Source organism: Podarcis filfolensis (genome assembly GCF_964270895.1).
Source record: "Podarcis filfolensis genome assembly, chromosome: 5".
Classification (NCBI taxonomy): Eukaryota; Metazoa; Chordata; class Lepidosauria; order Squamata; family Lacertidae; genus Podarcis; species Podarcis filfolensis.
The window spans coordinates 64,692,987-64,707,838 of NC_139608.1; the positions used below are offsets into that span (position 1 = coordinate 64,692,987).

Genomic DNA, 14,852 nt, shown 5'->3' on the forward strand with positions numbered 1-14,852 from the left:
TCGAAAGCACCCCTGGGTGCAAGTAGATAAATAGGGACCGCTTACTAGCGGGAAGGTAAACGGCGTTCCGTGTGCTGCGCTGGCTCGCCAGAGCAGCTTCGTCACGCTGGCCTCGTGACCCGGAAGTGTCTGCGGACAGCGCTGTCTCCCGGCCTATAGAGTGAGATGAGAGCACAACCCTAGAGTCTGTCAAGACTGGCCCATACGGGCAGGGGTACCTTTACCTTTATTGCCTCATAAGAAATGGTTTTTAATAGAGGGTGAATTGAATGGGTAGAAGGGGGTTAGAGGAGAGGCGGAAATAAGAGCTACTGTATTTTTCGCCCTATAGGGCGCACCTAGTTTTGGTGATGGGGGAAATAAAGAAAAAATATTTATTCCCCCCCCCCAGGCACGGGGCTGGGGCGGGGGAAACCTGAGCTTCCCCCGACCCCAGCCCCCAGAACTGGCTGCTATCCGCAAGCCTCGGGAGCCCGGCAGGAACTCCTGCGGGCTCCCAAGGCTTGCGGATAGCTTCCTGAAGCCTGGAGAGCGAGAGGGGTCGGTGCGCACCTTCAGCGAAAGCCTGCATTCGCCCCATAGGACGCACACACATTTCCCCTTCAATTTTGGAGGGGGGAAAGTGCGTCCTATAGGGCGAAAAATACGGTAATTTGTCCATGGCTAGGGGGCGCAATCTGGACGGTTCTGCCAGGGGTGCAAGATCACCTAGCTATGGTTCTGGCTCTGTCCTCCAATGCTACCCCACTGCTCCATGCATCCCAAAATGTGAGCAAATTTGTGCTCAGTTTTGAGATCATGAATGAGCGTGCACAGCATGACAATAAACAGCCACCCACCATGAATACCAATGGCATGTAACCAATGATAATAATAATATAAGAATTAATAATACAGGCGACGACAGGGATAGTCTAACTTCTGTGGTTTAGGCTCTGGTAACCTCTTGGTTGGATTACTGCAATGTGTTATACGTGGGGCTGCCTTTGAAGGCAATTCAGAAACTTCAGCTGGTGCAAAATGCAATGGCCAGACGCTCACCAGAACAAGACGGTTTGAGCATATACCACCAATACTGGCACAACTGCAGTGGCTGCTGATTCAAGTCCCAGTTCAAAGTGCTGATCATGACAGAACAGCAATGAAATTCCCCCATAACTTGGGCCCTGATTGACCCGTTGGAACTCAGTTCACTGGCCAGGCAGGTACACCTCCACAGCTGTGATGGCTGGGGGGGGGGGATTCCACATCGGACAGTGACCATGTGGGTCTGGCTGCTGGGAAGGAGGTGGAGTGGGATGGTCTGCAACTGATGCCCACTGGGGAAACGGTGAGCGTCCATTATGAAACACAACATTTAGATTTAAGATGTATAGCTTGTTCTCCTGCTTCCAACTCACAAAAACTTTTAGAGGAAATGGAAAACTACTTTTTTAAAATTTATTTAATCATTTTTTCATACAAACATCAACCGCAAAAGACACATACAGCAAAAACCATAATGACAACACAATTTAACAATTCAGATTTGAATACACTGATATACCTATGACTACACCTTTTTAAACAATATTTTCCCACCTCTCTCTCCTCCCCCTACTTCCTGTCACTATCCACCTTATCGCTTAAATATTTGTTCCATATTTCTTCATATTTAGCCATTCTTATTTTGCAGCAACATGCAATTTGTTCGTATGTAGCTAATCTGTCCATATTATCAATCCATGTGCTCAATGGAATCTTATTGTGGCTCTTCCAATTCATCAAAACAAGTTTTTTTGCTTCTAATATAGCTGACACTATATAATTTAGCTGTACATCCAATTTTTTTGACCCTTTGAAATCTCCCACATTTCCAGAATATAATTTAGAATTAGATTCAGTTCTCCTAAATAAGAATTTCTTTTTATTACTCTTGCTATAAATATCCTCACCTCGCACCAAAATGATCTTATCATCGGGCAGTTAATCAACATATGTGCTAATTCTCATTTTTACTCCCACATCTCCAGCAGTTGTCTGCACTTGTTATTTTCCTTTGGTATAGTTTTGCTGGAGTCCAGTGGGCTCTGAATATTATTTTCTGTTGAATAAGTCTTAGTCTTAGATCCATAGAGGCTATTTCTGTTGATTTTATACTTGACTCTCATATATCATTTGTTATCTGTACCCCTAACTCTTCACTCCATTTTTGTCTATCAAATTCTAAATCATATTTCTTCCTGTTGAGTAGGATTTTATATAGTGCAAGTGTAGAGTTTTCTGATTTTGTTGCAGACATTAAATCATGTAGCAGCATGGGTGTTTCCAATGCTGCTATAGTGTCAGTGGAAGACCAGTGTTTTAAAGAAAAATCATTGCATAACAAAAGAGAAATCCCACAGCTATTTCTGCATCAGGTCAAGGATTTCCATGTACATCTGCTGATGAGCATCAATGCCCCAAATGAAGTCCCAGTGGTCCCAGTCTGGATACTCCTTATGGTAAACAAGGTGAGGGATTCGAGACCGCAGCTGCGCAGCTTCCTTTGGCCTGCAAACCCAGTCTTGTCCTCCGCTCCACATAGCAATTGGGACTGTGATCTCTTCTATCTTGTAGAAGGGTGGAGTCATCTGTGAAAAGAAGAAAAAATGAGAATAAACTACGGATGCCACTGAAATGTAATCTAAAGCAATTTTAGAATTTCTAAACTCTAATTCAAGGGATTCCCAGCCATGCCCTCTCAGCAAAGCTCAAGAGCCTTGTGGAAGTATTACTATACCAGTCAACTACTATTTTTGGTCAAAAAATTTCAGAGGTGGAAGTTGCGAATGGAGATAATTAGAACACGTGTGTAACGTAGGACACTGGAACCTGGGGTGGAGGGTGGGGGTACGGTGGGGGAGGTCTGACCCAGGTGTCACCACTGAAGGGGGTGACAAAATGCCAGGCAGCACTCACCATGGGGCCTGCAGTGCACCCGAGCCAAGCATCTCTCCTGGGAGTGACATGGTGGCTTGGGCACCCACAGGCTCCGCACTGCTCCGAACAGTCCACCCGCCGCCTCCCTCTCAGCTGTAGGGCAGCTGAGTGGGAGGAGGCAGGCAGACTCCTTGGAGGCCCCGTGGAGCATCCTGCCCCGGATCACCCTGCTACTGGGCGCAGGGCACGCATGCCACCCCAGGCGCCTGATCGGCTTGCTCCGCCACTGCTGGAACCAGACCTTTCCTAGTCATCCTTATCCAATCCAAGCAAAAATATACATACCTGTTTGTATTTATCTATGTTTTTTGGGCCATAATCGAAGTATTTGAATTCCCCAGTTCTACCAGACTAGAAAATGAAACATAACACCAAAGCTGTGTGAGCCTGTGTGCTTCTGCCAAGACATCAAAGCAGAGATTATCAGGAGAGGAAACGATTTAAGAAGAGTATTTCACAATTATTGCTCTATATCAGAGGTAAGGAATTTCCTAACTGTACCTGGTTCCAGTGGATTAAATTTTTCACAGAAGTATAATCCGGGAATATTGATGTGTACACATCAGTTCGGCTCTGAAAGAAAAGGTGCATTTAAATCTCCTTCCACTTCAGAGGTTTTTGCACTACAAGCTGCAAGAAACAGTGTCTGCAGCTGTGTGCATACCAGGCTTTGAAAGACCATACAAAGACCATCCCCCTAGAACTGCAATTTCCAGCACCCTTAAACTACAGCTCCCAGGTTCTTTGGTGCTTGCTTTGAATGAGCTTTAAAGTTTTGGTGTGTATGGAGACATAGCCTTGTGTGCATGCGTAGCATGGCTTCCTGGGATAAGTTAAGGAGGGATAAGTGCTGTGCTGATCAAAAGCAGCCACGTGCTATTGTATTAGTTGCTCAAGTGTATTGCTGATGGCTCAAGGAACGCATGTATAGATAGGTAACTGGCACCCCTTTAAGAAGTCATAAGTCAGTCCTTCTTAACTTGGAGTTCACAGTGATTCAGAGGCCAGTGACACATCCAACCTTTGACTTTGCAGGAGCCACGTCCGACAAACTCTTGAAAGTGGTCTTATTTTCCAGCAGGTTAAAATCCGTACACCTCAGGCTCGACTTTGTAACTTCTTTACTTTGAAATCAAGCACCCAGAATAATCAATTTTATTATTTGTGCTGGAGAGTTTTCCTGGTGCTTTTCATATTAAGTATTTTTATTGCTTGAATTAAGCCTATTTGAGCAGTGTGAATAGAAAAGTGTATAGTAGGAGGGATATTTATCAAGCACACATAAATACCGCATTTAAATTTTTCTCGTTGAATCCACTGATAAGTAAAAGAGCTTGTTTGCAGATTACATCAACTGGTCGGCAGCTGCATTTTTGAGCCAAAATTTCTTTGAGTTTGGGACTCAGCAGGCAGAATTCTTTCGTGCCAAATATAATCTGTAAAAATCCAGAGACTCTTTACATGGTGAACCAGTATATTTCCTAATACAGCAACAGATGTTCATATTATAATTTTAACCAGGATTACAGATTTTGCTGTCCTGACTTGATCAAATGCATTATTTACATAATTACTAATTTTATTTACTTAATTCCTGCATTGCAGGGGTTGGGTTGGTGACACTCAGGGTCCCTTCTATGATTCTGCTATATTTATAGGCCAGCTTTCAGTTGTGAAGGCTTCCAAAGCAACTCACAACAAATTACCCATGCTTTGATGATGACTCAACTCATTCTATGTATTCTCCTGCATGCAGATGGGTAAGAAAGTGAAATCTGAGCTAGCTCCCTCTTCTGGCAGGTTCGGTGTGGACAATGAAGGGTTTAGAGCTAGGCTACATGGCCTGAGGCATCTTAATGCTGAAGAGTTATTTAACCAATCACCCTCTCACAGCCAGTTGGCTCAAAGGAATGTGGGAGGGGAACTACTCTTGGGCCCTGCTGGCAACATTACATCTAAGCTAAGATGAGACGAGGCAGTCAGATATGTCATTGGCATACTTTAAGATAAGCAGGTAAGAACGAGATATCAGCCAATTGACTGATCTGGTCCTTGGAGTCAGGATGGAAGGCAGTTGCCCATGTTCAACATTGGAACAGTCTCCCTCAGGAGGTTGTGGAATCTCCTGCATTGCAGTGGGTTGGACTAGATGACCATTGGAAGTCCCTTCCAACTCTATGATTGTATGGTGCTATGTAAGCTAGACAGTGGGAGATGTGTCCTCTTAGCTCTTGCCCTGCTGCAGGGGTGGAGTTAGACAACTTCTGCTTATTACAGTTCCCTGTAAATTAAATAAAGTTGTGGCCCATTTTTATACCCGTATGCTTTCCCCTTAGCATCATTCCAATGTGTGCGTGTAGAGGGGAGTTGAGTGGATCCTTTGCACCCTGCTATTTTCATGGTCCCACTATTTCTCTGACAAGCTTCCTGCTCTGTTCTGCCTCCAGAGGCAGAGACAGTGTGCCCAGAATACAGTGGTACTTCGGTTCTTGAACGTAATCCATTCTGGAAGACCGTTCGAGTTCCAAAACATTTGGAAACTGAGGCAACTGAGGCAGGAATACCAGGTTCCACCCAACACTGATAGTGCCCAGCACACGTGCATGGTGTCATACATCGCCCCCGCCGTGGGAGGGCATGACAGAGCGACCCACCGCAGCATGCAACACATTGGGTTGCCTGGCAGGGCACCGACAGAGAACATTTTGTGGGTGCCTTGGCACCCGGTGCACCAGAGATGGCATCTATGACAAAAAGTAAATGAATTTAGTTTTATTTCCCCCCCCAAAAGCTAGCCTTGCTTGTTTATTTTTATTTTCCTATAAAACTTGGATAAGAACGTAACACTTGACATTACTGATCTTGTAAACCCTACATGATAATAAGAAAATCACCCTTTTACACATACCTTGAACAATGTGTTAGGCATACGCAGCACTCGTATAATGGGACTTATACTGAAGTGGAGCGTGTATGCAGGCCCCATGGCAAAAAACATCTTTATTTTTTCAGACATTTGAGGGATTACAGAAAATGCAACAAAAGCTGGGAGGAAAAGATGATAAATTCCATTTAGCATTCTTTTAATGGGGAGGGGATGGTGTGCAAAGCAAATCAGTATTTACAGTCAAAAACTTGTAACCAAATCAGTAATTTAAATTGTCAACCTGTGTGTATATAGAATTAGATTGGGCAGTTTTCTAGACTCTAGATGCCTAGTACTGTTGATTGGTGTGTACCTACCTGTTATGCAGATGAAAGGAAAGAAGGTAAATGGCAAAACTGGAAATATTGTTAAGGCCCTGCAGTCTATACAAACCACCTTTATGTCTGGACCTCTTCACAGCAAGTCATTTTGAGTCTCAGAGTACAAGTAGGTTAAACAATGCAATAGGTGTGTGTTGTGCAACAGTGAATGTGATGACAGGGCTGATATTTGCATTCTCCAATCAGCCAGGATGAAGTTCAGCACTCAGCCTTTTCAGTTAATCTGATTCTTGGATAAAACACACCTGACATGTGTTCCCCTGCATTTCTACTGCCCCTGAGTGTGGGGGGAGAGAGCAAATAATGCAGTCACAGACTACACATGTCTTTTTCACAGCTAAATGCCAACTTTTATGCTTCACATACCTATGGTGGATCCCTGAGCATGGCCACCACAGTAGATTTTATCCCGTCCGGTTTTCTGCAGAATAAAGTCTGTCATGGCAGGAAGGTCATAGATGCCCATTTCATGAAAACTGCAAGTCAGGAGACATCCGTAATAATTAAGTGTGTGTGCTATGCTATGCTTACATGCACTGGCTATTTTAGCAAAGAGAAGGTAAGATTAAATGATCTTCCGATAAATATGTAGAAAGAGAATATTTTCCAGGAACATTTGGTTTCAGGCTGAGTGAAAACAGTTTATGGTTACAATCCTGGAGTAAGTCTGCCAGGAGGTAAGTATCCATTTATACCATCACTGACCTCATCACATGTCTAGTGACATCATTAGCAGTGTGAGAGTTTTCAGAGGGGCATTCCCTCCAAAAAAATGTCAAGCTCTTTTGCTCAGCCGAATTCTGAATCAAGTCAAGAGTAGTTCACCCATCACTACTTCTGAGTAAATATGCTTAGGATCAAACTATTCAGGACCAGGAGTCTGTCTTCAAAGTTACCTGTGGGAGATGCAACTTGGATTGAGACAGTGCCATGATAGAGCTGGGGTTCTTCTGACCTTTGACCCAATATTCATTAACCCACCCTCAAAACTGTGACCAAAACTGTGCGTATAATTTTCCAGGGCCAAGAAATCAAGCACCTGCAATGTCCCAGGATCAATCCTGCCACCCTCAATTATTTCTGGGATACTTTCTCTAAAATTCTGGAGATGTATTTCCAGTCAGTGTAGATGCACTGAGCTGAGTTTTCTTTCATTTCCAGAGTGTGTTCAATGCGTATGTCCTTGTGAACTATTGAAAAACATTTTGCACATATATAAAATTATGAAACTTTATCTCATATTGATTACACTTACAAATCATCAAGTATACCTTGTTGAGTTATTTCACACAGGGGAGATCTTCAAAGGGGGAAAAACACAACAGTCCATTGAGTGCTGAATTCCAGTCTTTTCTGAACTTACCTGAAATCCCAAAATGCTTCTTCTTCAATGGTAAGGTTTTTGTGTCTTCTCGACCAAGAGTTTCCTCTGTTGTTTCCAATCCAGACATCATATCCGGCATCTGCTAGTATGAAACCCAGGCTCTGATGAGGCGTATTTGCTATCCAGTCGCTGCCTTCCAAGCCCAAACCATGAATCAGCAATATGGTGGCCTTTAAGCCTGGAAAATGAAAAAGCTTCAGAAGTTTAAACCTCTATAATGCCACTCATAATGCTCATACTAAGAGTGCAGCGTACAGTGGCTAAAATGTTTTGTATGGAAATGAAGAGGCTAGTTTCAAAGAGTCCTAGGTTCTCTTTTCATGGAATGGAAGACAACTGGCACTGTGTATGACAGAGAGAGAGAGAGAGAGAGAGAGAGAGAGAGAGAGAGAGAGAGAGAGAAAGTATACATGCATATCCACCCTAAAATTATTGGATCCAAATCAGAGTGCCCTCAGCAGCTTTCCCCCATCTCATAAATAGTTTTAGCAGCTTTACAGAAGAGGAAATTACAGCAGATGTAGTTTTAGTCACATCTGCATTACATGGTTGTTTCATTTGGCATTGCACATCAATCACAATTCATAGTCTCATGACCTTTATCAGCATTCTAGCCAATCGCTCACAGGAGGGCATCCTAACTGGTTGTCTGTCAGTCTGTCCTGCACTGTTGGTCCTCCGGGCTGCCTGTTTAAGACGGTACCAAGCGCACTGTCAAGAGGGAGCCAGAGGGAACCACCAATTAATTGCAAGGAGTGACGTTAACGCTTTATTAGAAGAAACAGGATCAGCTCAGGAGTGCCAGGTCTAATAAGCACAGCAGCTCTTTTCGGTAGGCCTTGCCCTGATGAGGCAGTTGTAGAGACTGAAGGTCTGTGCCAGTAACAGTGTTGTTGCACTGTACATTGGTGGTGCTTTTTCCTTATTGGCCCAAACTGTGCTCTTTGAGGAGAAAAGAAGAAGGCTAGTGTGCAAAGAGGCAGCCTTTATTTCCTCTATTACAATCGACTTTCATCCTCAAGTTTACCTCCTGGAATTCTGTTCAGGCTCAGGAAGTAGCCATCCTTTGTAATAACTTCGTATTCTTCAGAAGGATATCCCCAGTACCGGATTTTTTCACTCTGCAGGAATTAGAAAATCCTAACATTGGTGTGACGAAATGAATTTTGTCCTGACTTTACTATGAGTCGAGTTTGGTCTGTTGAATTGTTCATGGGAACAAATACAGTGGAACCTTGGTTCTTGAACCTAATCTGTTCCAGAAGTTCATTCGACTCCCAAAACCGTTCAAAAAACAAGGTGCAGCTTCCGATTGGCTGCAAGAGCTTCCTGCACTAGGACGTTCGGCTTCTGAAAAACGTTCAAAAACTGGAGCACTTATTTCCAAGTTTTTGGTGTTTGGGGGCCGATTTGTTCACCAACTAACCCGTTCAAGAACCAAGGTTCCACTGTATGTATTTTTCCACTCTTTGTATTCACGTATGGGGTGGGGGATGAGAAGGCATCTTCCAAGTGAATGAAGACCAGCAAATGAGGAGCAGCAAACAGAGAGTCATAGCTCAAAAAATAAAGATCTTGTTTTAATATGAGGTACAGTGTACCGTATTTTTTTGCTCTATAAGTCTCACTTTTTCCCTCCTAAAAAGTAAGGGGAAATGTGTGTGCGTCTTATGGAGCAAATGCAGGCTGCACAGCTATCCCAGAAGCCAGAACAGCAAGAGGGATTGCTGCTTTCACTGCGCAGCGATCCCTCTTGCTGTTCTGGCTTCTGAGATTCAGAATATTTTTTTTCTTGTTTTCCTCCTCCAAAAACTAGGTGCATCTTGTGGTCTGGTCCGTCTTATAGAGCGAAATTGCTCTGAAACGTTTTAAAGTATAGAGCAATATATATCTAATGAAACAAATCATGTGCTTCCAGAGAGGTTGTCATGCCAGAAGGGGCTAGCAGGGGCACTTGGATAAACATGTTTAGAAGCTTCTTCACAAAAGTGACCCCTGATAACACAGAGTGCCAAATAGTGAGGAAGCTGGTAAGCCAGTTGTAAGTTCCACTCAGACCTGCTCAACACAGGGAAGCCAGAAGCGGAGAGCTGCGGCACCATCTTCAGGCACACATTTTGCACTTGCATGTTCAGGCTAAACACTTGAAGAGGCCTTCTGTCATAGCATATTCTGAAATCTCTTTGGATGTAGAAAGTCTTTGGGGGGGACTCAGCCATTTCTAAGAAACAAAGAGCTATGAGAATTTGCTTTCCAACACAAAAAATGAGTTCCAAAGCTTTACTGGAAACAATCTTGAAATAGTTCCAAATAAACATTACAAAATGCAAAGCAGCACATTGCTGTTAAACCAGCAATCAATGTGGTTCTGCCTTCTTTTGGGTCTTTAATACAGTTCAATAAACCTTCCTGTCTCTGGTCCCATAGATAGATGCTAAGCAATTTGCATGTTCATCAGCGTGGACAATGAGTTCTCAAGTTTGACCTTCCTCCTATGAAAGATCTCTTGGTTTTCAGAATGAGTCATCGGTTAGCCTAAACACTCTCCTAGCCGCATTTACCTAGAGACAAACCTCTCTTGCCTCTCTAATTTGAAGAGAGAGAAAACTTATGTAAAAGTTTTCATTTGCAGACTTCAATGTGTATAAACTTTATATTTTACGCATATTGGACATTGCTGACAGTTCTTCAGTACTCTTGAATAAAAATAACATGGCCCAAGTTTCCCTGTTTGGTCATGGAAGGCACCAGAATACTGTAGATTCACCATGAACTGGGCCCTTCAGATCCTATTAAGTCAAAATATGTGAATTTTCCCCAATGAAAGAGAGAGAAAGAATTAGTTTAATTGGGCGCTCACATAGTCAGGCACTTATGTAGATGGCCCAGTTCACTGTGACAGCCACCTGCAAGGTAGGAAGATTTGCTGCCACTTTCCACCACTGCATCCCTACCAAACGTGTGAACCAGGGCAAACTATCACTAACACTGCTATAGTGCTGCTTTGTCTCAAGAGCTTAACTTACAATATTCATATATACTTCAGGATTCACTTCTGTTTTGCTCTTGGATTCTACTGGATTCACAGTGCCTTGTACAACCATCATGATAACCAGCAGCCACATCCTGGAACACCTGAAAAACGGATTATTTTAGAGAAACCTTTTTTCTTTTAGTGATGAAATGGATCTACTTTTTAGTTGAAAAGCTGCTGAACATGAGCCAGTCGTGTGACATGGCAGTCTTAGGCTTCATTCACAGATGCAGTTTGCTCAGATCACAAGCAGCTAGGGCTCCACTCTCTTCTGCTCAGGGAACATGCATTTCTTTTTGCATTTTAATTGCTCCCAAGGCAATTAAACAGCTAGGTTGGCGGGAGCTGGGATTGAACAATGGGAGCTCACCCTGTCACGGGGATTCGAACTGCCGACCTTCTGATCGGCAAGCCCTTTATAAAATTACCAATCTATAAAGAAAGGGTTTCAGTCCATGAATGCTTATGCTTACGCATGTTAGAATTAAGTTCAGCAGGTGACTGACATTTCCACTGGATTCAAAATAACAGTAATGCCCTTTATTCCATGTAACTGAAGAATGAAAACTTTACAGAAAAGCAGAGAAATGGGAACTGCCTAAACTCACATTTTTCAGAGAAGTGAATATTAAGGTGCATTCTGCTTTGTTAGAGAAGGGAATTTTCTTCAGGGCTTAATTAAATATAACACATTATTGGTAATAATCACATGTAACACAACTATTGCCCAAATCTTCATTTACAAAGCCATATTTATTTCCCCCCATTATCTTTATTTCTGTTTTACATGACAGAAAGGGTTTGTGTTTTAAACCAGGCAATAGCTGCCCCCTACAAATCCTGGAGACAGACAGTCATGCCACGTATCCACAGCAGTGACCAGATGAAAAAATGAGAATTAGAGAAGCACAGAGAGAAGAAAAACCACAGTGCATCTGCTGCAACAGAATCGGACGCCTTCATCTGCCTTACCTGTGATAAAACATGTCTCTCCTGTATCTGTCTCTACAGCCACAGCAGGTGCTTTAACTCTCCAGCAGTTTGACTTCACTCCTGAAAGTGCACTCCTAAATTGTCTCCCAAGACAGATGGATGCCAAAAACAAATCCAAATCCAAGTACAAATACAAATCATTAAAAGTATATACTGACTATAATATTTGAGCTCTGGAGAGCTACAAGAGAAGCAGAAACCTAAAAATCTCCAATGCCTTAAAAAAATTCATTGTCCCAAAAGACAAAATGAGGACCGAAAAAGGCCAATCGACTCTCCATGCACAGATGTAAAGAAATACTCACATCTAAAGTTCATATAAATAGTTTCCCACGATGTTAATTTGCTTTCATTATTTTGACGTATTCTCATAAAAAAAGTCCGGTATAACCAGTTTAATACATAATGCTTGTTTCATCGTTCCAGTGCCATGGCTTTCACAACCTGCTATGATAGGATATCTAAATTATTCTTCCATTTCACTAACGTATCCAACCAAGTAACCTCATTTTTGCAAGGAATTCTGCCTTTGAAGAGGCGTTTCTTTTCCCCCTTCCCTTTCATCCCTGGGCCCCCTGAAATTTGCTCTGGAAAGTTGGGTGGAGATCAAGTACAGATTTGGGGGAGCATGGTGGGTGGGAGGAACTAAAGGAAGAGGAAACTCCATTGCACAAGCAGAAGTCTTTGTGTGAACAGGACAACTTTGTTGGCTAAATCCTTTAATTCAAAAGTGTTGTTTCTATACAGTAGACAGGGTGCACTGCATTTTATGTATCTATTTATTTAAACAAAATTTCTATTGCTTTATTGTGCAATGGTACCTTGGGTTAAAAACTTAATTCGTTCTGGAGGTCCGTTCTTAACCTGAAACTGTTCTTAACCTGAAGCACCACTTGAGGGGGAGCTAATGGGGCCTCCCGCTGCCACCATGCCATCACCGCATGATTTCTGTTCTCATCCTGAAGCAAAGTTCTTAACCCGAGGTACTACTTCTGGGTTAGCTGAGTCTGTAACCTGAAGCGTCTGTAACCTGAAGTGTCTGTAACCCGAGGTACCACTGTATATAGAATGTGTGAGTGAACCGCCCTGAGATCTTGTGATGAAGGGATGGTATATAAATCTAATAAATAATAGTAATAAATTTACCCAAAAAACCACGAAACTAACATTAAAATGACCAATAAAAGACAGAGTTAAAAACTGGAAATAAAGAATTCAAAAAAAAAACATTCTACTCCAAGCTAAAAACATATAGTAGAGAAAGTTGTCTATGTGGTAAGAATTCGCTTCTGCAACACCACAGAACCAAGGAAACTATGTTCAATTTCAGCATCCAAATTTAGGGACCCAGCATTTATTATAGCTATTTCAGCTGTCCCATGTTACCATGGCAACCTCGCCTTCAGTGAGGAAAGAGCATCATAAAATCCTCTTCCTGGGTCTCAGATAGCTTCAAGGATTGCTGATTTACACTCTGCTGCAGAGACTGTCTGCAGGCAATGACCGCTCCCCACATTAAATGGGGAGCGCCCTTTGCGTGATTGCACCCAGCCCCTGGGCCCTATGCGGCACCATTAGCACAGGCTTGGCTTCACCTTCCTCCAGGTGGGATAATTGGAGGTCTCCGCCTACCTCAGTCACTTGCCCAATCCCGCCTGGGGAAGCGTTGCCAAGGTGACGAGACCAGGTAGGGGGAGGGACTACCAGCCCACACAATAGAAGGTGGATCTTACCTGGGAATTGTCAGTTGGCTTCAGAGCTTCTCCCACCCTACCCACCCTCAGTTAAGACTTCTTTTGCAGGTTAACCTTTTCTCCACGGGTACGCGGGCGCTGCTATGTCAAGGTCGCTGTTGAAGGGCCGGAAAGGAATTTCCCTGCATGACCCACACCCTCCTCCTCTTTGCGGTGGTGATACCAGGGCTCCCCGTTAAAGGGGTTGTTTGAGGGGAGGCTTTGGCCGTATGCCTAGAGATTGTCATTGCTCTCCCCTGGAACGGAGGTGGGATCTCTCTGCTTGAACATATGTTCTGCAGAGCCAGCCCATCCCACACACACACTGGATAACCCTGATGTTCCCCAGATCCCCAGATGTCCTCTCATAATGGAAGTTCAGCTTACCTTTCCCTCATCCATCCCACCATTGCATCGAGGCACTAGTCCAGAACCTGATTTGCATCTTCAGGTCCAGATTTTGTGGAGAAACAGAGCTGAGCATCATCAGTATACTAATAACATCTTGCCATCAAAGTCCTAATGTACAGTTGAGGGTTTAGGGCCACAGATAATAATCTAGGACCTAGTAGCAGACACATCTTATGATGATGATTTTCTCATACTGTCGGGCAAAAGGCAGTAATTCCACAGCAACAACACCCTCCCCACAAATTTCCCATTGAGGGGGAACCCCACCAAACCCAACTCCCCATCCCGCAAGGTCTCACCGTGGCTAAGGGTCACAGGCCTGTCTCTTACAGTGCCTGGCCTACAATTCCATTTCCTGATAGACAGAAGGGTCACCCCCTGCCCTGTGCCCCCCCCCGATGTGCCAACCCACAATGCAGATCCCTCTTGGTGTTGGCCCCTCTCTTATAGCAAAGGCAGACCCTAGAACAGTGTTTCCCAACCTTTTTTTGGCCACGCCTCACCTAAGCCTCTCTAAAATCCTGGTGCCCCCCCCCCAAACATATAATTCTTATTTTTCAAAAAGTAAACTCCTATTCACGTGGAGGAAGCGTAAAAGGCCATTAACTTGGTTTAACTCATTCTCAAATTGCCCCCCTTAAAGATCAAATAGCCCCCCTGTGGGGCATGTGCCCCACATTGGGAACCACAGCCCTAGACTCAGGAACCAGCTTTATTCACTCAGACAGCAATCAAAGAATACCACATACACGAACTAGCAATAAACTTTCTAAACCAGCAGGCAGGCCGGCAGGCTTGAAGGCATGAATGAACCATGCAAGATTCATAGGCAGGTGCAAGAAGAACACATATTCTTGCTAGCAAAACCAGTCCCTCCTGCTTAGTTTTCCTGCAAGCCTGCTCTCCTTATTACCTACCAACAAAATAATGTCTGAATAAAAGAACAAAAAGAAGCACATGCTCCAATGAGGAGGCTTCTAGACTGCTGCTATTCTGTGGATGTGGTTGAATTATATACTGGCAAAGTATTAAACATGGCCTGTATTAGGTCTGAAGATGCCAAATTTCT

General features: G+C 43.5%; 1 protein-coding gene across 1 annotated transcript; it reads right to left on the minus strand.

Moving 5' to 3' along the window:
• Positions 1-1,828: 1,828 nt before the first annotated feature.
• Positions 1,829-10,743, minus strand: LOC310762743 (putative lysosomal acid lipase/cholesteryl ester hydrolase). Its single transcript, XM_083614215.1, has 9 exons — positions 10,639-10,743; positions 8,640-8,733; positions 7,592-7,790; positions 6,595-6,704; positions 5,870-6,006; positions 4,251-4,397; positions 3,463-3,534; positions 3,247-3,312; positions 1,829-2,612 (listed from the first exon to the last, which is right to left on the minus strand). Exons 1-9 carry the CDS (start codon positions 10,735-10,737, stop codon positions 2,385-2,387), a joined length of 1,152 nt encoding a protein of 383 aa, XP_083470341.1. The 5' UTR covers positions 10,738-10,743; the 3' UTR covers positions 1,829-2,384.
• Between the last annotated feature and the right edge of the window lie 4,109 nt (positions 10,744-14,852).